Consider the following 21,780-nt stretch of genomic DNA (forward strand, 5'->3'; position numbering starts at 1 on the left):
CGTGCCATTACACTTTCATCGTCATTGGAGTGTGGGAGACACTTCGTCCTCCCATTGAACATTACAACATCATGGGCACCACACGCTCACCGCCGTCGTCGACCCAAAAGTCATCGCAGTCGAAACAACAATCTATTTCGAGGTTCTTCACGCCCAAGCCTGGAAATCAGAAACCAACGCCGAAGGACATTCCGCCTCAACGACCTTCACTGGAAACAGCCCCAGAGGCAGAAGAAGATAGTCTGTTCGTGGAGGGAGACAAGGTCAATGGGGCTAACAACACGTCCTCCACAGCCAAACGGGCAGCCGAGGACGATGAGACGCCGCAACCCGTGCAGAAGCGGCAGAGGGCAAGCTCAGATGATGGCAAGCAATCTCAACGTGTATCGCCAGGGCTAGAGCGTGAGAACAGCGGCAAGAGAGCTCAAGTCCCTGCGAGAACGTCCAAGTACGCTTTCTCCAGCTCGATTGACTCCGTCACAGACCCTCTGGCTGAGGAGGCCGACGACGAGAAAACCCGACAGCTCAAGGCTCGTCTGCACCAAAAGTTTGTTAAGAAGCTGGGACGTCCCGACAGTATAGCGAATATCAAGCGGCGGAGTGGTTTCATTGATGAGGAGACACAAGCGGGTGAAGATGATGGACTAGACGATGAAGATGAAGAGGAGGCTCCAGCAGCGCCAAAGAAGGGTGGCAGAAAGATTCCTGCCTCAAGAAAGGGCAAGCTCACACCCCTCGATCAGAAGGTGGTGGACTTGAAGCGCAAATACCCAGATGTGCTGCTTATCGTTGAAGTCGGCTACAAGTATAGATTGTATGGAGAAGACGCCCGAGTGGCGTCCAAGGTCCTGTCCGTCGTGTGCATTCCTGGCAAGATGCGATTCGACGAGCATCCATCCGAAGCTCATATGACGAGATTTGCTGGTGCCAGCTTTCCTACTCACCGACTGCATGTACACGTGAAACGGCTCATCAATGCTGGCTACAAGGTCGGGATTGTGAGACAGCTAGAAACAGCCGCCCTCAAGGCTGCAGGCACCAACAAGGGCAAATTGTTCGAGAGAGACCTCACCAATTTGTATACCAAAGCAACATACATCGATGACGAAGAAGAACTAGACACGACGCTGGCGGGAGCTGAAGGAGGCGCTCCTGCTTCAGGCCACCTTCTGTGTCTGACAGAAAGCTACCCCAAAGGTGTCGGATCAGACGAGAAAGTTCAGATTGGTCTCATCGCTGTGCAGCCTGCTACAGGAGAGATCATCTATGACGACTTTGAAGATGGCTGGATGCGAAGTGAGCTGGAGACACGTCTGCTACACATCTCACCGGCCGAGTTTGTGATTGTGGGCGAGGTTTCCAAAGCGACCAAGAAGCTTGTACAGCATCTGTCTGGAGGCGACGACGCTCGACTCGAGTGGAAAGACAGGCCCAAAACCATGGCCGCTCAGGCCTACAGCGACATCACGAAATTCTACGCCGACAAGATGAAAGCAGGAGAGCCTCCTTCAACACAAGTACAATCCTCGCAAGACACTGGCACGCTTTTGGATAAGGTCCATAAGTTGTCGGAGAATGCTACGATCTGCTTGTCAGCTATGATCACCCACCTTACAGAGTATGGTCTGCAGCATGTATTCGATCTTACGAAGAGCTTTCAATCTTTCAGCGCGAGATCACATATGCTGCTCAACGGCAACACGTTGACCAGTCTCGAGGTCTATCGCAACCAGAGTGATCAAGCAGAAAAAGGCAGTCTGTTCTGGACGCTGAACCACACGCAGACACGTTTCGGTCGGAGATTGCTGCGCAAATGGGTTGGCAGACCTCTGCTAGATCGTGCGAGGCTGGATGAACGTGTTGCGGCTGTCGAAGAGCTCAGAGAAGGCGCCGGGCAGGCAGGTGTCGAGCGTATCAATCGTCTTCTCACCAAAACCAAAGCAGACCTGGAACGGACACTGATTCGAATATATTACAAGAAATGCGCTCGATCTGAACTGCTGCAGTTCTTACAGACTCTGCAAAGCGTGGCCCAGGAGTATCATTTTGTCAATTCGCCAGCCGATGCAGGCTTTCGTTCCAACATGATCAACGAAGCCATTTTCTCGCTGCCGCAGATATCTGATGATGTGCTCGACTATCTCGGACGAATGAATCTGCAAGCTGCCAAAGAGAACGACAAGTACAACTTCTTTCGCAGCGAGCACGAGACCGAGGACATCACAGACCACAAGTGCGGCATTGTGGCTGTAGAGCATGACCTTAATGAATACAAGAAGACGGCAACTGCGCTGTTGAAGCGAAAGGTGCCGGTATCATACATAACGGTGGCAGAGATCGACTACCTCATTGAGCTCGACAATACCCAGCTTAAGAACGTTCCCGCCACGTGGACGAAGATCTCGAGTACGAAGAAGATGAGTCGCTTTCACCCACCAGAAGTGGTTAAGCTGCTGCGCGAGCGTGATCAACACAAGGAATCTCTTTCGAATGCTTGTGATGCCGCGTTCGCTTCTCTCCTCACTGCAATTGGCTCCAAATACCAAGCTTTCCGCGACTGCATACAGTCCCTGGCTCTACTCGACTGTCTCTTGTCGCTGGCATCTGTAGCCCAACAACCCGGATACTGTAAGCCTACTTTCTCCGATAGTCCCGGCATCTCCATCACCGCCGGTCGACATCCGATGGTGGAGCAGTTGCTTCTCGACAATTTCGTCCCCAATTCCATTGACCTTGCTGGCAACGCTACACGAGGTCTCCTCATCACCGGACCCAATATGGGTGGCAAGTCCTCGTACGTTCGCTCCGTTGCTCTGATCGCCATCATGGCTCAGATCGGATCGTACGTCCCGGCAGAGGCTTGCGAGCTTGGTTTGCTCGATGCTGTTTTCACTCGCATGGGGGCTTTCGACAACATGATGAAGGGTGAATCTACATTCATGGTTGAGCTCTCGGAGACCAGCGATATCTTGAAGCAGGCTACGCCTCGAAGTCTTGTCATACTGGATGAGCTCGGTCGCGGAACGAGCACGCATGATGGTGTTGCCATCGCGCAGAGTGTGTTGCAGCATATGGTCATGGTGCAGAAGAGTTTGACCCTGTTCATTACACACTACCAATCAATGGCTCGCATTGCAGACAGTATGAATGTGGCTGACGGAGAAGCTAAACCATTGAAGAATGTGCACATGACTTTCACAGAGAACACTGCATCGAAGGCGGATGCGGCAGAGAAAGAAATCACGTTCTTGTATGAGGTTGGCGAGGGTGTCGCACATCGCAGCTACGGTCTCAATGTCGCGAGGCTGGCAGGCTTGCCGAAGAGTTTGCTTGACGAGGCTGCTCGCAGGTCAAAAGCCATGGAAGAGGAGGAGGCGAGGAGACGAGTCACGTATTTGGCGAAAGCTCTGGCGGGACTGGTGAGTGAGGGTAGCGAGGTTGCGCTGGAGCGGCTCGTGAATGGTATCGAGCAGCTGTAAAGAATGAATGTATAGAGTAGAGTAAGCTGTAAGCGATAGCGATGCATCCATACCACGAACCTGTATCAAAATCTCACCCACCACCCTTGTCATATAATACCGTACGGGCAAGAGAAACGCAGGGATTGGGGAGAAGCGGCAGAATTACCTTATCTCCAAATCCACCTACTAAAGGTTACTAGTATTTGCCGACAGCTAGCGACATCGCACTGGAATTCTTTCTTTCACTTCACTTAATTTCACTTCACTTCACTTCACTTCACTTTACTCTTACCTTACAACTTTGCATATACATACTTATACACATAGATACATATACATAGATACCCATCATGGGTTCCGTGGGTTTCCCGCCTGGAGAAGAAGCCGGTGAACGCCACCACTTTACATCTCAAAGCGTATGCGTCATCGGAGGGGGACCGAGTGGGATTGCTGTTGCGAAGTAAGTTCATGTTGTTCACCATGTGTATCTGTTATCTGTCTTATTATATATATATATACCGATATTGAAGATTAATTTTTTCTTTAAATAAATAGATATCTCCTCGCAGAAAATCACTTCTCTCGAATCGTCGTCTACGAACAACGTTCCACCGTCGGCGGATTGTGGAATTATACTCCTTGTGATGTTGAGGATGTGGCTGCTGCTAGGGATATGAGGATTCCGCAGACGAAGCCGTATTTGGAAGAAGAAGAAGAAGAAGAAGAAACTGAAGAAGAACGAGGAAGAAAAGGAAAAGGAAAAGGAAGAGGAGGTGATGTTCTCACGCCCGTCTACTCCCGTCTGGAAACCAACATTCCACGAGATTTGATGGGATTTTCCGATTTGGCGTGGAAAAACGATTTGCAGCTGTTTCCCAAACATGAGGATGTATTGCAGTATTTGAAAGAATATGCGGAAGATGTGCTGCAGATTCCTGGCTTGGTGGAGTGTGGAGTGAAGGTGGTGAGTGTGGAATTGGTGCCAACGGAAAAAGAAAATTCAAGGGGAAAATGGGAGGTTACGACCACAAAGTCCTTTCAGCAGGATGATCAAGAAGGAGAAGAAGAATCCAAAACCGAAATCTTCGACGCCGTCATCTGCGCTTCGGGTCATTATGATGTTCCCTACATCCCCTCCGTACCCGGAATCGAAGCGTGGAATGCACAATATCCGAATCGAATCACGCATTCGAAATTCTATCGATTACCAGAAAATTATACGGGGAAAAAAGTTATTGTCGTGGGGAATTCGGCCAGTGGGGTGGATATTGGAGCTCAAGTGGCGAAATGTTGTAAAGGACGATTAATCATGTCTTCGCGATCCGAGTCGTTTTTGAAAGTCCCCGATACTGCTGCTGCTGCGAAGGCGAAAGAAGAGCAGAGGTATATCGGAAAACCGGAGATTGTAGAATATCTTCTCGATGATGAAGAGGAAAAAGAAGAAGGCAAACGAAGCGTAAAATTCTCAGACGGAACCATCGAATCCCACATCGACGCCATAATCTACTGCACAGGATATTTCTACTCGTACCCTTTTCTCGAGAAGCAGAAGAAGAAGAAGAACAAAACAAAAACTCCTCCTCTGCATCCCCCCGTCACCACCACGGGCGAACGCGTAGAAAATCTCTTTCAACACATTTTCTATCGGCCCCAACCCACTCTCTCCTTTGTCGGCCTCAATCAAAAAGTCATACCGTTCCCTATGGCTCAAGCCCAAGCAGCCGTCATCGCTCGAGTTCTCTCGGGTCGTCTGGCTTTACCCGACGAGAGCGTGATGAAAGAATGGGAAGAGGAAACTCTTCAAATGAATGGTTCGGGGAGAGGATTTCACGTGTTTGCATTTCCCAAGGATGCGGAACATTTGAATTTTTTGCATGATTGGGCTATGAGTGCGCAGCAGCAGCAGCAGCAGCGGCGAGAGGTGGGGAAAGCTCCGCCGGTGTGTGGTGAGAAATTGTATTGGATTCGGGAACGGTTTCCGAGTATTAAAAAGGCTTTTGCGGATTGTGGAGAGGAGAGGCATCAGGTGAGGTCTTTGGAGGAGATTGGATATGATTTTTTGAAGTGGAAAGAGGAGCAGAAGAAGGGGGAACATGTGCTTTGATGCGGTTGTGCAAAGTATGTTGATGTGGGACTTATACATGCCTAGGTATACATGATAGATTTGTGAATGTTGCTGTCTGATTGATTACCTCTGTTCATAATGTTTTCTTCTGCTCTGCTCCATCTAGCACATCTTCTCCTTTGTCTTTTTCTCCTCTTCTATTAACTGAACCACTCAGCCACTCCCAGGTTCAAAATGCCAATCAACTGGCAACGACTTGCTCAAATGCAAGAACATCTCCAACTCCAATTATTCCTCAAGCGACTCCATTCCAAATCCCACTGTGCCCGACGAAGAGCAAAACGAGGACATGGAACCTCATACGTATGAAAAGAAAAAGAAGAAGAAGAAAAAAAAAGAAAAAACCCCCCTTCCCATCTCACCCCGTAAATGGAATCCACTAATTGATAACTAACCCCCAGACCATCAACCCAACCGAACTCGAAATCCTCCAAACCCCCCATTTCAACCCCTCTTCCGCAGGATGGCGACCCTATCCCTCCCGCAACATCCCTCTTCACCAAGCCTTCGCACAGCTTCATGACGCTCCTGTAGAAACTCCAGAAACCCTACTCGCCGCCACACGCATCAGAGCTTTCCTGCACAGTAACGCGCCCGTCACATGGGATCTCTGCATTAAAATTTTTAATGATTACGATATCGTGCTCTTCCACCGCACTTTGCAGCGTCGCGTCTATCTGCGTTGGTTGCCATACTCTGAAATTCCCGCTTTGGTTGCGATGCGAGGAGAATTATCCTGTATTGGTTTGACGCAACCGCAGGATACAGGAGGTATGATGATGATGATGATGATGATGCATGCGGGAGGAAACAACCTTCTCCCGCGGATTGTCATCACGTTGCGAGCGGATTTGAATTGGTCGGCGTTGCCGCGGTTGGCGCCACTGGGGACGTTGGTGCATGAGATGTTGCATGCGTATTTTTTGGTCAAGTGTGGGTTTGTAGGTGCGCAGGAGTTTCTGGCCGAGGATGCGTATCATGGGCCTGTGTGGACTGCGGCGGGGAGGTTCTTGGAGGGGAAGACGGGGTTGCATATTGTGGACGAGTGGACTGATCAGGTGCGGGAATGAAGTCAGTAAATTGTCTGACGTTGTTCAAAGAAGCATTTGTATACTCCCTCGCAGGCACACGATCGTCGTTGGATCTCAGCTTCGAATCAAGGTTTGTCACGATACCTAGGCTCTCACTGTTGTTGCGAGGCAGCTTGTAAATATGTACCAGAGGTATTTCGCGACCTATGAGAAATGAATTTCACAGATGTGTACCCAGAAACTGGACAAGCTGCTGATGGCCTCGACTTCGATGTCCGGGAGTCGGGAATATGTCTGCATTGGTATCATTTCGTCCGAGCTTCCGCTCATGCCTATACAAACTGCATCTCAGCATTTGTAGGCCGCTTTCGACGCCTTGCTCTTGCTATCATACAGGGGCGCGAAGCAATGCTGTCGCGCTCTCTTCATCATGTCGCCTTCTTCTCCGTCATCATGCTCGCCAACGCCCTGGTGGAAAGCCTTGCGTCTAGTCCTGTCGTCCCTTCAACAGTCTCTTCGTCACCTTGTCCTTCTCAATGATGTAGACATGTGCGCCCCAACCACTCAGTGCATCACGATCCACAGCACTCAACAGAGCTTGTGACATGGTCTCAAAGAGATCCTCAGGCCCGAGATCCGGCTCCCACAGACCTTCGCATGTTCCGAAGAGTTGGTCCGAGGCGGTTCCCGCAACGATGAAGTCTTTTGCGAAATCGATGCAGCCAATGGAGTCGAAGCTACAGAAGGCTTATGATCAGTACCCAATTCATCTAGCTCATAGAATCCAGATATAGGACAAGGCATAACTCACCCACAGATAAACGGTTTCCCCGTCTTACTGTCCAGTCCAGCCACAACAGGAGAGATGAACCAAGGGCCAAATCTCTTTTCATACAAACTGCTCGAGACCAGGTTCGCGAATGTTCTCGGGCTGATATCTCTCTCCTCTCGTAGACGGTACATGTTGACTTTGTAACGGAACAGTTCGGAGACCGTGGAGACGTCTGTGGCGAGTCCAGTCAGCCCTAGGTAGGTGGAGCTGCCGAAAGGGAAGATTTTGGGGAAGTTGTTGGAGACTGTGAGAGCTTGGAGTCCCAGGCGCAGATCACAGGCGATGGCTACGCAGTCTTTCCCGACCATTGCTACGCATGCGCCGCCGTCTGTAGGGTTGCTGTTAGTGAATACAGATGAGGAGTGAGTGGTGACAAGACGGACTGATGCTGAACGGCGAACTCATCGTGCCGGTTGTCTGTGCTGGATCGAGGTTTGTGCGGTGATTGTTGCTGTCGCTATGTCGAAGGGGTGGAGCGGAGTTTTGGGGGCGGAGATGGGGTCGGGATGTGTTGTTGGCGATGAGAGAGAAAGGTAGGTGTTGTTGTGAGAGGTTGGCTGTCGTTGATGTTCAGGCAGCTGGAGCTGGCGTCGACACGCGATGAGCTATCCACCTGCCCTAACCCTAACCCTAACATCAGGTGGAGCCAAACGCGGCGCTTTCCCGCTCCGACCTCTTCACCTCTCTCCATCCATCCCATCTCTCTCTCACGTTCAATCCATTGGCTTTGTACCACCCACAATGGCAGCAGCAATGGAATCACAGATTCGGCTGGCGCAGCAACTTCCTCCGCGGCTCCTCAACTTTTTCAAGAAATATCCTCCGCCACAAATCCGAACAGCGACGACACCATCCACCCTCACAGACAGCAGCAGCAGCAGCAGCGATAGCCCGGCCGCAGTCACGGAAACTACAATGACAGACTCCTCCTCGGGGCTCACAGACAAAAAATCGCACAACCCATTCCTCCCATTCAAAAATCCTCGAACCGGTCTCTGGCACGGTCCCGCCTACAGTCTCCGACGCCAAGCAGATCTCTACAAATTGGCCAAAGCACATTTCGTGCTGGACTTGATGCCTATAGCGCCGAAACATCCTGAATTAAAGGCGCAGAAGAGGCTGGAGAAGGGACTGTTGGTACAAGGGACGGGCGAGGGAAAGAGAGTGAAGGGTAAACTGTGGGAGAGGCAGTTACGGTCCAAGATGGATGAGAGGAGGCAGGCGATGGAGGGTATGAATGCGATGGTTAAGAACTGGAAGGAGAGAGGGCACGGGAGGGGATGGAAGAAGTGGCCGAAATAAGGCAGGTAGTAAAGATGCGTAGGATCAGATTACGAGGACATTCGAGCATTGCTGAGAAGGGAGCTGGAGCGGTTTAGGTGGAGCGTGTCATGCCTTTGGTTTCTGTAGAAAGCTACTGGAATGGTGGTCTATGGACGGTTGTGTCGAGCTGGGACTCACGCGTCCACATTCACCCTCGAACGCTCTAGTCTGCAGCACTCCCGCACAAGAGCAGTCAGGAAACTCTGCCTCCGGCTACGATCGGACCCGCTCTAGAAAGCTCAACAATGAGTGGCAGCAAACTTATGTACAACACATCACCAAGAGAAGTTTCACACTTCGTTTGTACAGACTGACACTTGCAAACACTAAATTGCATATATGGAGGGAAGTATGTCATTCCAACTCCACTCCACTATCGCAGGTACCTTTCTACTATACGCATACATCCATGACCCTTATAACCATCACTGGACAACTCAACAGCGCCGCCCAAGCCGTATATTCGCGCTCACGTAGCGTCGAATGCAGCTCCCAAGCACTTCTCTCAGTAGTCTGTCGACTATGGCGACGCTGGGATTGACGGATGTCGGGCCCGGTTCCAGATTCAGCCAGATTGATAGCTTCTTTGTTGGAGCCATGGAATGTGGCACTCAGTTATACAGCAAATCCGCTACTCGCTTCTAGACCACCTTATTTCGATAACTGAACTTCATTGACATTCGACCCTGACAGACATAGGTGACAATGCAGCTCTCAAGAAGCAGCTCTACGACAGTGCGCTCAATCAGAGCAACACAGAGGGCATCAAAGTCTCAAACACCATCAACGCTATAAAACTCCAAGCTGCCGTCTTGAAGACGGAGAGGTCGAAACTAAAGCCTCTTCGCAAAAATATTGAGGCATAAGGGAAAGGCGGTCACGAAGGTTGGTGTTCGTGGCATTGCCATCATGGACATCCCGAGCATGGCTCACTACAGACGTGCGCTGTACCACGTAGAGTCGAACTTCTATCGTCTCGACAACGCCCCTTTCCCGCGACGCCACGAATATCAGCCAGACCTTTCAGCGATCCCAGTATTGAGCGGCTGTGTACCCTTCAGTGGATTTGGAGTATTCACGGCTCTGCGCAAGCCGAGGGTAAGACCGGACCCTTCTCGTCCTTCCCCCGGGAACGAGTACCTCCAGCCTAGCATTGCAGTGGTCTTCTTCTTTTTCGTAATGGGCAGAAAGAACGAGCACGACAACACACCCACATGTAGTCTTAGGTAGCACTCTCTATAAGATACACACATAAGAGCTCTCTCCGTTCTTAACTTTTATGGGATTAACAACTTCTTCACTCTCTTGTTACAGGGAAGGGGAGGGAAGTCTAGAACAGCAGTACGACGAGGTATACGCAAATATTTTATACGTGTCACTTTAGTTTCTGATATAGTCTTGATGAAGAATCGCGAGGACTCTGAGAAAGGAGTACTAGAGTTGTTTTTTGATGATGATGAAGCAGTTCTTATTCCTATTGATAAGGCAGATTGAATTTTCGTAGCCCCAGTAGCTCTTAAAGCTCGACGACGATGTTGTTTTGCAGATGTCCTCATATTATGACCTGCTCTATTGTGGCATATATGTATGTACCTAGCTAGTTCCCGGCCAGGCCTGTAGTGCCAAGACTTGTACTACTGTATCATAAACTGCTTGGCGTAAAAAGAACAAACCCCATCTCTCCACGAAAGAACCATGATATTGCCACCACCGCTGGTCTACCACTACATGAATCTCCACGAGTGAGGCAGGTGATATTTTACAGGGTGCTGACTACAGTACCCGTTCCAATCCAGAAAAAAACCCCGATAAAAAGGCAAAACAAAAAAAAAAGAAATGTCCAAATTCCTCGACTACTACCACCTCCTCAACATCCCCGAGGAGAAACGCAACAACAACAACAACAACAACAACAACAACAGCAAAATCGGACAACCAGCAACCCTTATCCCTCCCCACGAACTTCGACAAGCCTACAAGCGTGCTCTACTCCACCACCATCCCGACAAGCAGAAGAAGAAGAAAACCCAAGAATCTACTTCTTCTCCAACGACATATCCTCCTCCTGCTGCAACCATCGATGAAATTACCGAAGCCTATCGCGTTCTGGGAAATGCCTCTGAGCGTGCGAAATATGACGTGGAATTACAGAAGTGGAAGACGATGAATAATAATATTCATCATCATAATAATCAACATCAAGCGGATGTTATCATCACAACGCGCCATACGGGAATAGAAATTGTAGATTTGGAAGACCTCGATTTTGAAGTCGGAGGATTAGAAAACGAAAAAGACGCTACTGCAACTGCAACTGCGACAGCGACTGGAATCTGGAAACGTGCATGTCGATGTGGCAGTATTCCTGCGTTTGTGGTGACGGAAGCGGAATTGGAAAAATCTGCGGATGAGGGAGAGTTGGTGACGGGTTGTAAAGGGTGTAGTTTGTGGTTGAAGGTGATGTTTACTGTTGATGATGATGATTGAAAAAAAAAGGAAAAAAAAAGAAAAAGAAAAGAAAACAAAGAAAAGAAAAAGGGCTGCCTGCTGGGAAGGGAGATTTCCTTTTTTTTTGTCTAATCTGAAGGATCTCGAAAGAAAAAGAAGAAGAAGAAGAAAAACCTTTTTTCACTCGCGAGGCGTCCGACACTACCTACTTACTACTTACTACTACTGCTGCTGGCGGCGTGAACTGAATTTGTTTTTTCCCATCGCGATAAAAAAGAGCCCGACGCGATACTGCTGGTCCCCCCGGGGGAGTACCTTACCTTATATTGTCTCCCATCCATCCATCCCATCCGCTTCTCTCCAACCGGTTCGTACCTATCTACCTACCTGGTACACACGGAATTTACGTTCCCGGCGATAACATGACAAAGGTACATACTCCGTCTCCCGGCGGTCGTTAGCAGCAGGACTCCCGTCCATCGAATAGTTAACATCACATCAGACTACCTACCTACCTACCTACCTACCTTACCACGATCTCAGCCGGCATAGAACTACCTCTGCTGCATCACTACTTCTGCTGTGTGTCCAGCAGAGCCTCTCCTCCCTTTCCTTCATCATCATCATCATCATCAGATTGTCAAAGCATAGATGGATATTTGCAAATGTTGCAAAAATGGGAGGATTGAAGAATGACAAGGATGAAAGAGGTTGGAGAGCTTCTACACTACCTTACCTGTATCTGCACGCGGATGCCATATATCATCAAGACTTGTATGAGTTCCGCCAAATGATTCGGCGAGTAGCAACAAAGCTCAATTAGGAAGTACTGTAGATAGAGTACCTAGATTGGGGTGCTCGCTCTGCTGCAAGTCAGGATTTGTACCTGTGATTACTAATACTCATCAATCCTTTTCATTATCCGTCACTCGCGTCAATCGCATCTCCCATGTAAACAGCAAGCCGCAGACGTCTGCGCGAACTGGTGCTTCCTCTTGCCTAGGATTGATCTTCACTTTCATTACTCTTGCTGTCCGTGGGGTCTAATCGCGCGTCCGCACCAGCAGTGGAACTCCAATGCCGCCATTTGGCCAACACCTTGGTCGGTACCGGGAGCTGGCTGCTGTCGGAGGTAGGCGGTCGGGTCTAAAAGCGCATGGAAAATTCCTCTTCTCAACAACCACCTCTTTTGCTAGCCAGCAGATTTTCTCATGCTGGGAATGAGTTTCGAAATCATCATTAGGACTGCCGCTATGCTGCAGATCAAGTGGCTACCAGAGTCCCCCGTATCGTTTGCTGGCAAGTATCCACGCTTTTTGTCGTTCAGAATGGTGTGACAGCAGGTAATAGATCAGCTGGCTGCCCGTGCCGGTGAGGATAGACCGTGATTAGTATTACTAATGGTGGCTCGGGATTGCGCGGGAAAGATCAAATTGCTCGGAATGCTCGACTGTGAACCAGTAACATGATGACGAAGCCTCCCAACCCTTTTTGACAGTATCATCCTTGTGCTTGGTCATGTAGACCCAGGAGGAAAAGCCTACGGTCTGCGCGAGGATGTCCTGATGAAGATTTAAACGCTGCAGGAGGAAAGTAGAGCCCGCTACCAGTGATTTCTGCAGCGTTCGTGTCGATCCAGAGAAGCATGCGCTCGAGCATTCCATTCAGACCGAGAGCTTGTAGGCCTCCTCGTAGACTGACCATGCGTTGTAGTCCTGTCATATGCGTGTGGAAGATTTCTCGTTGGCCGAAAAGTAGCTCAAAGGTAGCCATTTTGGCAACAGCCGCAATCATTCGATCGCTGGTCGCTCGACCTCGAGGACCGTGGTCCATCATCGCTCGGTTCACTTCTTGAATGGCCATGCCGCGGAGTTGTAGCATGTTGATATTGTGCGAACCTTGTCCTCGCAATTTGGAATAGTGTGCTGCTGCAACGAGCATTAATGCGTGAAGTGTTGCGTGGTCGGTGAAGGCCAGACCGAGAAGATGGATTCGAATGGTTTGTCTCGTGGCCTCGTCGGTTCCTGGCAGGTCAACTGCCATATATTTACAGTAGTGATCCTAGGTGAAATGTTAGCATGTGATTCGTGGCAACATCGTGCTGCACATTCGCACATACCATGACGGGGCGCAGAGAAGAGTGCCATGCCTCCGGATACACCTCCAAGGGATTGAGCATCGATAACGGGCTGGATGCTGTTGGTGATGATGGTGAAGAGGCCTCGGGACTACTCGTCTCTGTCTCTGAGCACGAACGAGTGGACGACTCCCCCGAGTGGTTTCGACTGACGGAGGTACTTGGCGTCTGTGATGGCTGGTCGGAGCATTGCTGTGTCTGTCGTGCTTGTTCTGCGACTCGCTGTCGTTGCTTTTCGTGCTGCTTCGTGGTAACATGACTGCGAACATTTCTCCTCGTCTGCGCGTTTTTTGCATCTTGAGGATGTGAGAAGTTGAGAAAGCGAAAGTCAATGTTATCCGGCGTGGCAGAGATGCGCGTGTTGCCTTGAGAATGGTCAGAGTCTGGCTACGTGCAGTGCTTTTGTGCACGTGAGGTGTATGATACAGAGCAAGAACATACTGTCGGAGCGGGTAGAAGCCGGAGAGGGAGGTCCACTTGCCGCAGATTGACCTCTGGAGAGCTCGGCGGGACGATGGCTGCTGACCATGACTGCTTCTGTTGCTGAAATGTTCGCGCGGGGCGCAAATGGCTTGGAAGAGAGTTGCTGTGTGAAGTCAAAATCACGACATTGGTAGAAGATATACTCCCATCTATATCAGTCAATTCACGGCGTCCGGCATCATGTTCGAAGCTGGCAGGGGCACATGGCTCCAATACATTCGTGGCCGCGACATCTATTGGGGATATGGTGGCGACCAGCTGGTGCCGGTGCACGCCCATGAGGCAACATGTTCTCACATAGTGTCCATTCTCGGACAGTCGCACCAGGCCGTCCGGCAATGGGCGCAGTGGCTCTTCAATGGGCGGGAGAGAGAGAAGAAAGTAGGCGTGAGCGCGAAAGTGCAATCAGCCCGCCCTGCATGTTCATTGGCCTGAGGCGCTAACACGATGCAGACACTGTAGCGCGTGGTCTGTGGGCCGTCCAGCACGCTCAAACAGGAAAGATCTGTTATTGCCCTGTTGGGAAGACTCTCCCCGCTGCGAGCCTGCGAACGGCCCAAGGGTTGACCTACCGGTAACGCCTCAGCCGCCAGCGTGTCCAAGTCCCACGAGTCGATTGTCGACATGGCCACTTCTGCGTGGCCACTTTTTTCGAGGCTGGACTGCCTATACTCTCTCATTGGCTCCACGGCCTATTTCGAACGGCCCTTGCTGAGCTGCATGGCCCAGTGAAGTACAAGAGGGCCGAAGCGGACATGATAGACGAGGCGGGCTCCCGGAATTCCCAAAACGGGCCTTCCAGAAGCATGATCTTCGATGCAGTCGCACGCTCACGAGAGCAGCGAGCGGCCGGGTGAAGTGATGAAGTGTCGCAGGCGTGCAGGAAACGGCGAGGCGGCTGTCGTCCAGGTGAGGGAGCATGCTGTCGTCGGTACCCGTGGACCGCTGGATGCAACGACGCCCGTTCATGCACACGGCAGAGTTGGGCAAGACACCACAGGCATGGCCGGTAGTGGTGGGGTGGGGTGGTATTTATTTCCAAAGTGTCACTCTGCTTGTCGGGCTCGCTTGGGAAGTGGAGGTGGGAGTGGTGGGAGGAGTGTACCTTGTCGGTGGTAGGTGGGAGTGGTGGGAGCTGTGGGAGGGGAGTAGAAGAATAGAACAACTAGCGACGGGAAGGAACGCGCCAGACTTGGCAAGTGCGTTTCGTCATGCTCATGCACAACACGTCGGATCGTCGGATGCTTCAACCCAGTGTCCAGCATGTCGGAAAAGGTGCAAAGCCACGCAGTCGGGTGGAAGATTCCAATCGTTCTACAGTATATATCAGGTAGTACCACCGATATTCACCCAGGGCTGTGTTGTTGGTCTCCTCGGCGGTAGATATATGTAGTAGATACATGCAGTAGATACATGTGTAGTGATGGTCGTATAACAGAGTCGGAAAGCGAGCACAGCACAGCACCAATACCCAGAACGGAACGACTAAGCACGGGACGGTGAGGCGCGGGCGCGGGCGAAATGCGAGGACGGGAACGAGGGTCCTCCTCTCGAACCAGGATCCGCCGCATTCCGCAGCATCCAAAATATATCTGCCTTGCGAGGAGTCTTGCTTGATGACGGAAGCTGTAATATACAAGAATAGAGTGCGTGTAGATCAAAAAGAAACACAAATTCATGCGACCTGCCGTCTGGGTCTCTAGCTGGTAACACGACAGCTCGCAGGACCCACGGACGAGTCACGACAATTCACTGGACTGGGAGCTGGGAGCTGGGAATTGGGGTGAACAATACCTTAATTCGATATCCGGGAAGAAGTGGATCATCACTACCACCATCATCAATATCATTATCAATATCATCATCATTATCATCATCATGTCGGCACCTGGGAATACCACGACGACCACGACCACGACCACGACGGCCACCACTACCACTCCTACCACTCCAACGGGAGACCCAAAGCAGCATGTCAAGTCGCACAGTGGACGCCGTCAAAGCAGGAACAAGAAACAACCGGATCCATTTCTGGACTTGCCAGACGACGTGCTCAAGCAAGCAGCAGCAGGAGCAGCATCAACGCCATCTCCGAAAAGCGACAATCAACCACCACACTCGCTTTTAGTACATGTAAGTACTACCTACCTTGCCTGACCTCTCCTTCCATGTGGGGTACAGTACAGTAAACTAACTACCCACCGCAGCTCTTCTTCACCCCAATCAGCGTCATCAGCTTCATCCTCTCCCTCTTCCTCATCGAGCGCCAACAACGACAATGGCGCTACCAACAACAACTCCAAGTCCAACAACAACAACAACAACAAAACCCCACAACCGCCCAATCCCAATCCGGCAGATGGCTCCTCTCCGGTCCAGAACCCTATCAAGAATCTCCCGAAACAACCTGGCATCCACGCCTCTCCTGGAGAAGGCGCGGAATCGCCAAGATGCAAATCTCAGATGTCTTGGAGATGAAAGGGAGGGTTGCTGTGGCGATTGCAGTGTGGATGGCTGTTGCGGTGGGGGTTTGCGCGTATGGGATTCGATGGTTGTGGGGTTGGATGATTTGATGGGTTTGTACCACTTGTTTGAAATGAATAGATGAATGAGTGAGATGAGGATGGGTGTATGGGACATGAATTCCCTTTCCTTTTTTTTTCTTTTTTTTTGACAGTTTATCAGCGATTTCCATTTCCTTCTTCTAAATAAAGCTCATTCAGCCAGATAGACAGAGAACCAAAAAGGAGTATGGATTGGGGAGGGGGGTGATTTTTTTTGGGGCGAATCGACGACTTTTGATTATGATCTTTTTGGGAGAGGGGGGCGAGGGAGGAGTTCTCTCATCATTGTCCCCAGGACTGGTCAACTGGTGAATTACAGGTAGGTAGGAGGTAGGTAGATGGGTACATACCTAAATATACCTGTACCTGTCAAACTTGAGCGCTAAGGGTATCGAGAGTACCTGCAAGGGGTTCGCAAAAGTAGTGACATTACGCTAGTATTCTTAGCATATTCACATACTGTTCAATCTACTATCTAGACGCGTTTTTTCTATACAACCAAGCCGATATTTACTAGGAAATACAGTAGAGAGGGAGTAGGCTCTAGGGAATTCAGAACACTAAAAATTACTGTATTCTGTAATAAGATGGAGTAAGTAGTATGAAAAACAGCGTAATGTCACTTCTTTTGCAAACCCCTTGCCTGCAACCTGTACACATGTACATGTAAGTAGGTACTGACTCATGTCCTCTACCTGTCAAGTAGAATCTCTATACCTGCCTACTACCAACTCGCGGGCCTAAGAGTAAGGTACCTAGTATATAGGAGGTAGATAGCGCTACGAAGCAGGAGGTATAGACGACAATCTCCATATTTCGAATTCATATGTATATACTCTGCTTATTTGTACCTCCTACTTAGGCAAATCATCATCAGAGGACTTCCATGTTCCTGCATACCTACCTATACTAGGTCTCCATACTACAGTACCACTACCAGCAACCTCCGAAGGTACGGTACCTATACATACATACATACCTAATAGTAATCAGATAAGAAGCCCTATTTGCTTGCTTCCTCGGATATATAGCGTACCTTTGTCAATTTTCTAATACAGTGTTTTTACTCTCTACTGTTCAGAATGTACTTACTTTTTTTTGGCGCGCGCGAAGTTGATTGGTGTTTTTGTTATAGGTATATAAGTATTAAGCGGCGCAAAAGCTGATCTTCGTCGTCGTTGTCGTCATTCACGTAAGGTAAGTTTTCCAGTCAATCGTGAGACTTCTTAGGAAGAAGGAGGTAGGAGTCGTTTGAAAGCGTCAAGTTATAGCTCCTATATGCTGCTGGAATCCTTGCTTACTCTCTCTCTCTCTCTCTCTCTCTCTCTCTCTCTCTCTTTCTTTCTAGAGTGTTAATTTCGTTAATAAGATAATTTAGCTAATTCGGGAGAGGTGACAGGTACGTCTTGTTGAGAACCCTCTGGTCTTAGTTTTTTCTAGGAATGTGGTCGAGTGTTACCCGCTATACGAGGTTAGATGTTAGTGGCCGAGTGCTCCAGATGTGTTTCGAAACTACCTACCTTACTGTCCCGATTGTAGGCGATGGAGGACCTCTCTGGGAACCAACAAAGTACAGAGGTAGTACGGCCCATGTCCATCTACTGCTGATACATACAGTAGTGTCAGTAGCAACAGTCCAAAGGTATTCTATTCGACAGGCATGTCGTGCCAGTCCTTCAATGTACATGTGCATTAAAAGAAAGGACCTCGTCCCAGCTGAAAGAGATGACCAGATACCCTCGCCACAGACACTATAGCGCCCAGGGAGAATGTACATTAGACGCTGTCAAGTTGGAGTACCTGGTAGCCATGTTCTTCTGTAACATCTGACAGCTCCTTGACAGGTAATATACTGTAGGTACCAAAGCGATGGTGTATGTGTACCACCACCCGTTCGCTGTGGTGTATAGTATGGCGGACAGCCACTGAGGCGCTTCTCTCGCCATTGCGTGACATTTATTTCTCAGCCTTTGCGCGTATGATGGGTGCATGTACATGTACTTCACCATGAGAGACAAGGAGGGACAACTCCTGACATGGTATGCAAGGTCAGGTACCTAAGTTTCATGTCTGCTTCATGTCAATAGGAGGTAGCCTTTCTTCACCACCAAGGTACCTGTATGGACGCATGTCTCCCTACCGACTACAGGCCACCCTCACCCACACTAGCGACTGCAGTACTATATGGGGAAAGGAGGTTTGTGTATATACTTCGCGCGAGCAGCACGTGTCTAGTCCAGAACTCCAGATCCACGTGCGGGCGTGGTCACTCGCATTCTTGGAGCAGTCCAGAAATGCCTTTGTGACATGAGCGACCGCACAAGTGTCTGAGAGAATAGCCGCACGCGCTCACTCCATTAGTCTGTTAACCGCCAAAATGATGTCGGATGCATGTTGTGCATAAGTCTATTCTGCTCCAAGTCCTCACAGCAAATGGTTTGGATGGTGTCGGCAGACCCTTGGTCTCACTCTCATCTCTGCCTGTGCCGTACTAACTGTGCCCCTCGGTATGTCATCGGTGCCAGATGTGGAGGCCTTGCTGCCTGCTGAAGGATGCCACAGTCGTTGATGCCTGGAGCTAGATTGGCAGAACCAATAATGGCAAAGGAGCGGTATACACGGTGGCGACAGTAGACGTTCAGTATAAAGAAGAGGTTTATTATGTAGTATTATCTGATGTCTCAATCACAGATGCAAGGACCTCGACGGGAGTTGTACAAAAATCGTCGCCCTAGAAACGTCAAAGTGTGAACGGAACCCCTGCCCTGGACCCTCATCCCGCGTTTTTCAAAATTGAAACCAACCAAAGACACGACACCAACCAACGCGTGAACGACATCTCCTGACTGGCATTATTTGCTTAACCGCGTCCACTCTTATAACCGCCCTCGGCTCTTCCCAACCGCTCGCGTCCACCATGGTCTCGTTTAGCTGCGAAGCAAGTCTATAAAACCACTCATGAATACAATTACTTGGTCCGGAAACTAATCTTGTGCGGGTGTAGGGCTGCGGCGACGTCCTGACGAAGAAAAAGCTCTCGACGCACTACAATCGATGCTGGGCTCCCGTTACTTGCCTGGTAAGACTGTCGAGTACGACCTGCAATACCCATTCGCTAAACGACCCAAGGATTGCATGACAACATTCGCAGACGGCGCTTTCCAAAGCCATACGTCCTGTGTGAGCGAGGCGCAAAAGTACCAGGGAAATCTCTACCGAGACAAGGACAACAACAAGGGCAATAAGAGCAACAAGGGTGAGAAGCGCAAATCCGTGAACGGAAACAGCCAGGCCATGATACCCAGAAGCGCATACGTGGAAGATGCGCAGGAGGGGGACGAGTCGAATGCCGTAGCTGTGATCGATGTGCCTCCCCGAGCGCCGACTCCCCCACCTGCTCCTGAGTCTGCCGCTGAACTCGAGGGAATCAACGTGTTTGACTTCTTGGTCAGCGATGCGACGCCCAGAGCCGCCCATCTAGGCGCACCAGACGAGCGGAAGATGCTAGAACAGACCACCCCGTACGGCAATGGCGGCGACTCACAATACTCGCAATATTCGCAATACTCGAATGGAGATGGCTCGCAATACCTGAAATATGGCTTCTCTTACGGCAATGCGCCTCTCCCCGCCACGATGGAGCGCTACGATTCTTACAACAACCTTACCGAGTCCCAGCAATTTTTCACGACGCCTGCGAACAAGGAGCACAGGAAGCAGAAGAAGGACCGAGGCACAGTGGAAAAGAGCGACAAGAAGCGGAAGCGCAACGTGGAGGAATTGGATCTGTCAAGTGCGAAGAGACCGGTGTCTCGAGGCGATCACAGCATGCTTGATGCGCCTCCCTCTACCGGAGGTCGGACCCTTCACTCGGGCTTGACGGGTGGTCTACAGCGTCTCGTCACGGACCCAGTGTACTATGAGGACGATCGCATCGACGCAGGACCCACCCCCATCAGCCCCATCAAGCGAAGCAAACGCGAGAAAGAGCGCGACGATCGCAAGAGCACCAAGGACGAACGTCGGAAATCCTCACATGTCTCATATGCGAGCACAAAGGAGCCCTCTGGTAAAGAGGAGAGAAACCAACGATCGAGGAGTCCAGAATACACGAGGCGGCAAGAGAAGCACGAACGCTCCGACAGACACGAGAAGCACCGCCGAAGCCAGCGCGACGACTCCATGTCCTCGTTGGACCGCTCCCATGCCAGCAGCCGAAGAAGCAAAGCGATCGAGTATCTCGATCGGCCCAGTTCCGTTCAACCCGTTGCGAACAATGCTGTCATGTCGTATAGCGACCGAGCGGAAATGTTCTTATCGTTTGTCAACAAAGGTCCAGAAAGCCAGCACGGCTTGTCCATGAACAAGGTGCTGAAGCGATATCATCGAGAGCGCGATTTATTACGCAGTGACGAGAAGGAGGAAGAAGACAAAGAGCTGTGGAAATCTTTGCGTCTGCGACGCAATTCTCGTGGAGAGATTGTGCTGTTCATGTAGCGAAGCTGGTGAACCTTGAATGTTCTTCACGTATGAGTAAGGTAATGAATGACTGTCTACCTCAATGGACGAATTTGTCTATCCAGGAGGAACAACAGCACACGACAGCGTCCGGATGTTTTGATGAGTTTATTGTTTTACGCTGAAGCGCGACATGATGATCAGGGACGTAAGGTACTCTCGTAATCTTTTTCATTTATTGCGGTATTAGTACCTACCTTACCTTACCTTATGGTACAATGCAACAATTGTTTTTTTCAACTCATCTCTTGCTTCGGAGAGGGAGACACTATAAGGTAGGTATTGTGATTGTGATTGTGAGAGGTGCTACATGCAGGAGCAATTCACACAGCAAGGATAAGTATCTTACCTAATAAAGAGTATTCTAGGTAAATAGAGATCGCCTCGCCTCGTTTCGTTGCACTGCCACTGTCGATCTTATCTATTGAATGTCTGTGTGTGTTTTCTTTATTGATGATGATGATGATGATGATTTATTATTTTATTTTTCATTGAGATTGCGACTCGTATTCAGTGTCAACGCTCCGATATATAGCGCCCGCTGCGGTACTCAGTTGTACCGTATACAGGTATGTACCGCAAGTTTGTAGTCTATCTTCTGGGTCAGGTACTGTTAGGTGGAGGTAGCTGTAGATATGGCTTATGTCGTTTTCTTCTACCTATTGCTTTGTAGAAGGTATGAAGAAAGTCGCCTGTCTGCTCGACTCAAGTGTGAAAGTGAAACAAGAGGTAGAGGTAATTCACCAATGTTTTGATTATTCATCTTCCAGCGAGGTACACTCAAATCGGATGATGAATCGCCAAGAGAGAAATTACCAGGAAGAAGCGGGAGTCGCCAGTCGCCACTTCCTCCTCAAC

General features: G+C 49.9%; 11 protein-coding genes across 11 annotated transcripts; 9 read left to right on the top strand and 2 right to left on the bottom strand.

The window, feature by feature from the left end:
- Positions 1–41: 41 nt before the first annotated feature.
- On the top strand, positions 42–3,522 carry SEPMUDRAFT_71556 (DNA mismatch repair protein MSH3). Its single transcript, XM_016909944.1, has one exon. It carries the CDS (start codon positions 72–74, stop codon positions 3,477–3,479), a length of 3,408 nt encoding a protein of 1,135 aa, XP_016758402.1. The 5' UTR covers positions 42–71; the 3' UTR covers positions 3,480–3,522.
- Positions 3,523–3,861: 339 nt separating this feature from the next.
- On the top strand, positions 3,862–5,594 carry SEPMUDRAFT_91535 (FAD/NAD(P)-binding domain-containing protein). The gene is made up of 2 exons (XM_016910558.1): positions 3,862–3,921; positions 4,017–5,594. The coding sequence occupies exon 2, from the start codon at positions 4,135–4,137 to the stop codon at positions 5,563–5,565; it is 1,431 nt and encodes a 476-aa protein (XP_016758403.1). The 5' UTR covers positions 3,862–3,921; positions 4,017–4,134; the 3' UTR covers positions 5,566–5,594.
- A 166-nt stretch (positions 5,595–5,760) lies between these two features.
- SEPMUDRAFT_119998 (uncharacterized protein) lies at positions 5,761–6,656 on the top strand (the record flags this gene model as incomplete). The annotated part of the gene is made up of 2 exons (XM_016901561.1): positions 5,761–5,889; positions 5,988–6,656. The coding sequence occupies 2 exons, from the start codon at positions 5,761–5,763 to the stop codon at positions 6,654–6,656; spliced, it is 798 nt and encodes a 265-aa protein (XP_016758404.1).
- A 95-nt stretch (positions 6,657–6,751) lies between these two features.
- Positions 6,752–7,955, bottom strand: SEPMUDRAFT_151268 (N-terminal nucleophile aminohydrolase). The gene is made up of 3 exons (XM_016906707.1): positions 7,833–7,955; positions 7,429–7,777; positions 6,752–7,354 (listed from the first exon to the last, which is right to left on the bottom strand). The coding sequence occupies exons 1-3, from the start codon at positions 7,852–7,854 to the stop codon at positions 7,105–7,107; spliced, it is 621 nt and encodes a 206-aa protein (XP_016758405.1). The 5' UTR covers positions 7,855–7,955; the 3' UTR covers positions 6,752–7,104.
- Positions 7,956–8,183: 228 nt separating this feature from the next.
- SEPMUDRAFT_151269 (uncharacterized protein) lies at positions 8,184–9,107 on the top strand. Its single transcript, XM_016906708.1, has one exon. It carries the CDS (start codon positions 8,191–8,193, stop codon positions 8,749–8,751), a length of 561 nt encoding a protein of 186 aa, XP_016758406.1. The 5' UTR covers positions 8,184–8,190; the 3' UTR covers positions 8,752–9,107.
- Positions 9,108–9,681: 574 nt separating this feature from the next.
- Positions 9,682–10,266, top strand: SEPMUDRAFT_110661 (uncharacterized protein; the record flags this gene model as incomplete). The annotated part of the gene is made up of 2 exons (XM_016900857.1): positions 9,682–9,870; positions 10,087–10,266. 2 exons carry the CDS (start codon positions 9,682–9,684, stop codon positions 10,264–10,266), a joined length of 369 nt encoding a protein of 122 aa, XP_016758407.1.
- Positions 10,267–10,608: 342 nt separating this feature from the next.
- SEPMUDRAFT_71568 (uncharacterized protein) lies at positions 10,609–11,259 on the top strand (the record flags this gene model as incomplete). The annotated part of the gene is made up of 1 exon (XM_016909945.1): positions 10,609–11,259. The coding sequence occupies one exon, from the start codon at positions 10,609–10,611 to the stop codon at positions 11,257–11,259; it is 651 nt and encodes a 216-aa protein (XP_016758408.1).
- An 817-nt stretch (positions 11,260–12,076) lies between these two features.
- Positions 12,077–14,759, bottom strand: SEPMUDRAFT_91545 (uncharacterized protein). Its single transcript, XM_016910559.1, has 3 exons — positions 13,799–14,759; positions 13,340–13,722; positions 12,077–13,281 (listed from the first exon to the last, which is right to left on the bottom strand). The coding sequence occupies exons 1-3, from the start codon at positions 13,884–13,886 to the stop codon at positions 12,721–12,723; spliced, it is 1,032 nt and encodes a 343-aa protein (XP_016758409.1). The 5' UTR covers positions 13,887–14,759; the 3' UTR covers positions 12,077–12,720.
- SEPMUDRAFT_120003 (uncharacterized protein) lies at positions 14,021–14,302 on the top strand (the record flags this gene model as incomplete). The annotated part of the gene is made up of 2 exons (XM_016901562.1): positions 14,021–14,227; positions 14,294–14,302. 2 exons carry the CDS (start codon positions 14,021–14,023, stop codon positions 14,300–14,302), a joined length of 216 nt encoding a protein of 71 aa, XP_016758410.1.
- A 789-nt stretch (positions 14,760–15,548) lies between the features above and the next one.
- Positions 15,549–16,648, top strand: SEPMUDRAFT_151271 (uncharacterized protein). The gene is made up of 2 exons (XM_016906709.1): positions 15,549–15,973; positions 16,048–16,648. Exons 1-2 carry the CDS (start codon positions 15,719–15,721, stop codon positions 16,411–16,413), a joined length of 621 nt encoding a protein of 206 aa, XP_016758411.1. The 5' UTR covers positions 15,549–15,718; the 3' UTR covers positions 16,414–16,648.
- Positions 16,649–19,121: 2,473 nt separating this feature from the next.
- On the top strand, positions 19,122–21,147 carry SEPMUDRAFT_151273 (uncharacterized protein). Its single transcript, XM_016906710.1, has 3 exons — positions 19,122–19,342; positions 19,409–19,483; positions 19,534–21,147. The coding sequence occupies exons 1-3, from the start codon at positions 19,322–19,324 to the stop codon at positions 20,899–20,901; spliced, it is 1,464 nt and encodes a 487-aa protein (XP_016758412.1). The 5' UTR covers positions 19,122–19,321; the 3' UTR covers positions 20,902–21,147.
- The last annotated feature ends 633 nt before the right edge of the window (positions 21,148–21,780 follow it).

The sequence above is a fragment of the Sphaerulina musiva genome (assembly GCF_000320565.1).
Source record: "Sphaerulina musiva SO2202 unplaced genomic scaffold SEPMUscaffold_9, whole genome shotgun sequence".
In the NCBI taxonomy this organism is placed as follows: domain Eukaryota; kingdom Fungi; phylum Ascomycota; class Dothideomycetes; order Mycosphaerellales; family Mycosphaerellaceae; genus Sphaerulina; species Sphaerulina musiva.

What these genes read in the sequence shown, in the direction of transcription:
- SEPMUDRAFT_71556 (XM_016909944.1), top strand. Translation starts at nt 72, where the DNA reads ATGGGCACCACACGCTCACCGCCGTCGTCGACCCAAAAGTCATCGCAG.
- SEPMUDRAFT_91535 (XM_016910558.1), top strand. Translation starts at nt 4,135, where the DNA reads ATGAGGATTCCGCAGACGAAGCCGTATTTGGAAGAAGAAGAAGAAGAA.
- SEPMUDRAFT_151268 (XM_016906707.1), bottom strand. Translation starts at nt 7,854, where the DNA reads ATGAGTTCGCCGTTCAGCATCA. An exon ending in GAGTTCGCCGTTCAGCATCA is followed by an intron (nt 7,778 to 7,832) that starts GTCCGTCTTGTC and finishes GCAACCCTACAG; the next exon opens with ACGGCGGCGCATGCGTAGCA. An exon ending in GGGAAACCGTTTATCTGTGG is followed by an intron (nt 7,355 to 7,428) that starts GTGAGTTATGCC and finishes AGCCTTCTGTAG; the next exon opens with CTTCGACTCCATTGGCTGCA.
- SEPMUDRAFT_151269 (XM_016906708.1), top strand. Translation starts at nt 8,191, where the DNA reads ATGGCAGCAGCAATGGAATCACAGATTCGGCTGGCGCAGCAACTTCCT.
- SEPMUDRAFT_91545 (XM_016910559.1), bottom strand. Translation starts at nt 13,886, where the DNA reads ATGGTCAGCAGCCATCGTCCCGCCGAGCTCTCCAGAGGTCAATCTGCG. An exon ending in GGCTTCTACCCGCTCCGACA is followed by an intron (nt 13,723 to 13,798) that starts GTATGTTCTTGC and finishes ACCATTCTCAAG; the next exon opens with GCAACACGCGCATCTCTGCC. An exon ending in CTTCTCTGCGCCCCGTCATG is followed by an intron (nt 13,282 to 13,339) that starts GTATGTGCGAAT and finishes CATTTCACCTAG; the next exon opens with GATCACTACTGTAAATATAT.
- SEPMUDRAFT_151271 (XM_016906709.1), top strand. Translation starts at nt 15,719, where the DNA reads ATGTCGGCACCTGGGAATACCACGACGACCACGACCACGACCACGACG. An exon ending in CACACTCGCTTTTAGTACAT is followed by an intron (nt 15,974 to 16,047) that starts GTAAGTACTACC and finishes TACCCACCGCAG; the next exon opens with CTCTTCTTCACCCCAATCAG.
- SEPMUDRAFT_151273 (XM_016906710.1), top strand. Translation starts at nt 19,322, where the DNA reads ATGGTCTCGTTTAGCTGCGAA. An exon ending in TGGTCTCGTTTAGCTGCGAA is followed by an intron (nt 19,343 to 19,408) that starts GCAAGTCTATAA and finishes GTGCGGGTGTAG; the next exon opens with GGCTGCGGCGACGTCCTGAC. An exon ending in GGGCTCCCGTTACTTGCCTG is followed by an intron (nt 19,484 to 19,533) that starts GTAAGACTGTCG and finishes AAACGACCCAAG; the next exon opens with GATTGCATGACAACATTCGC.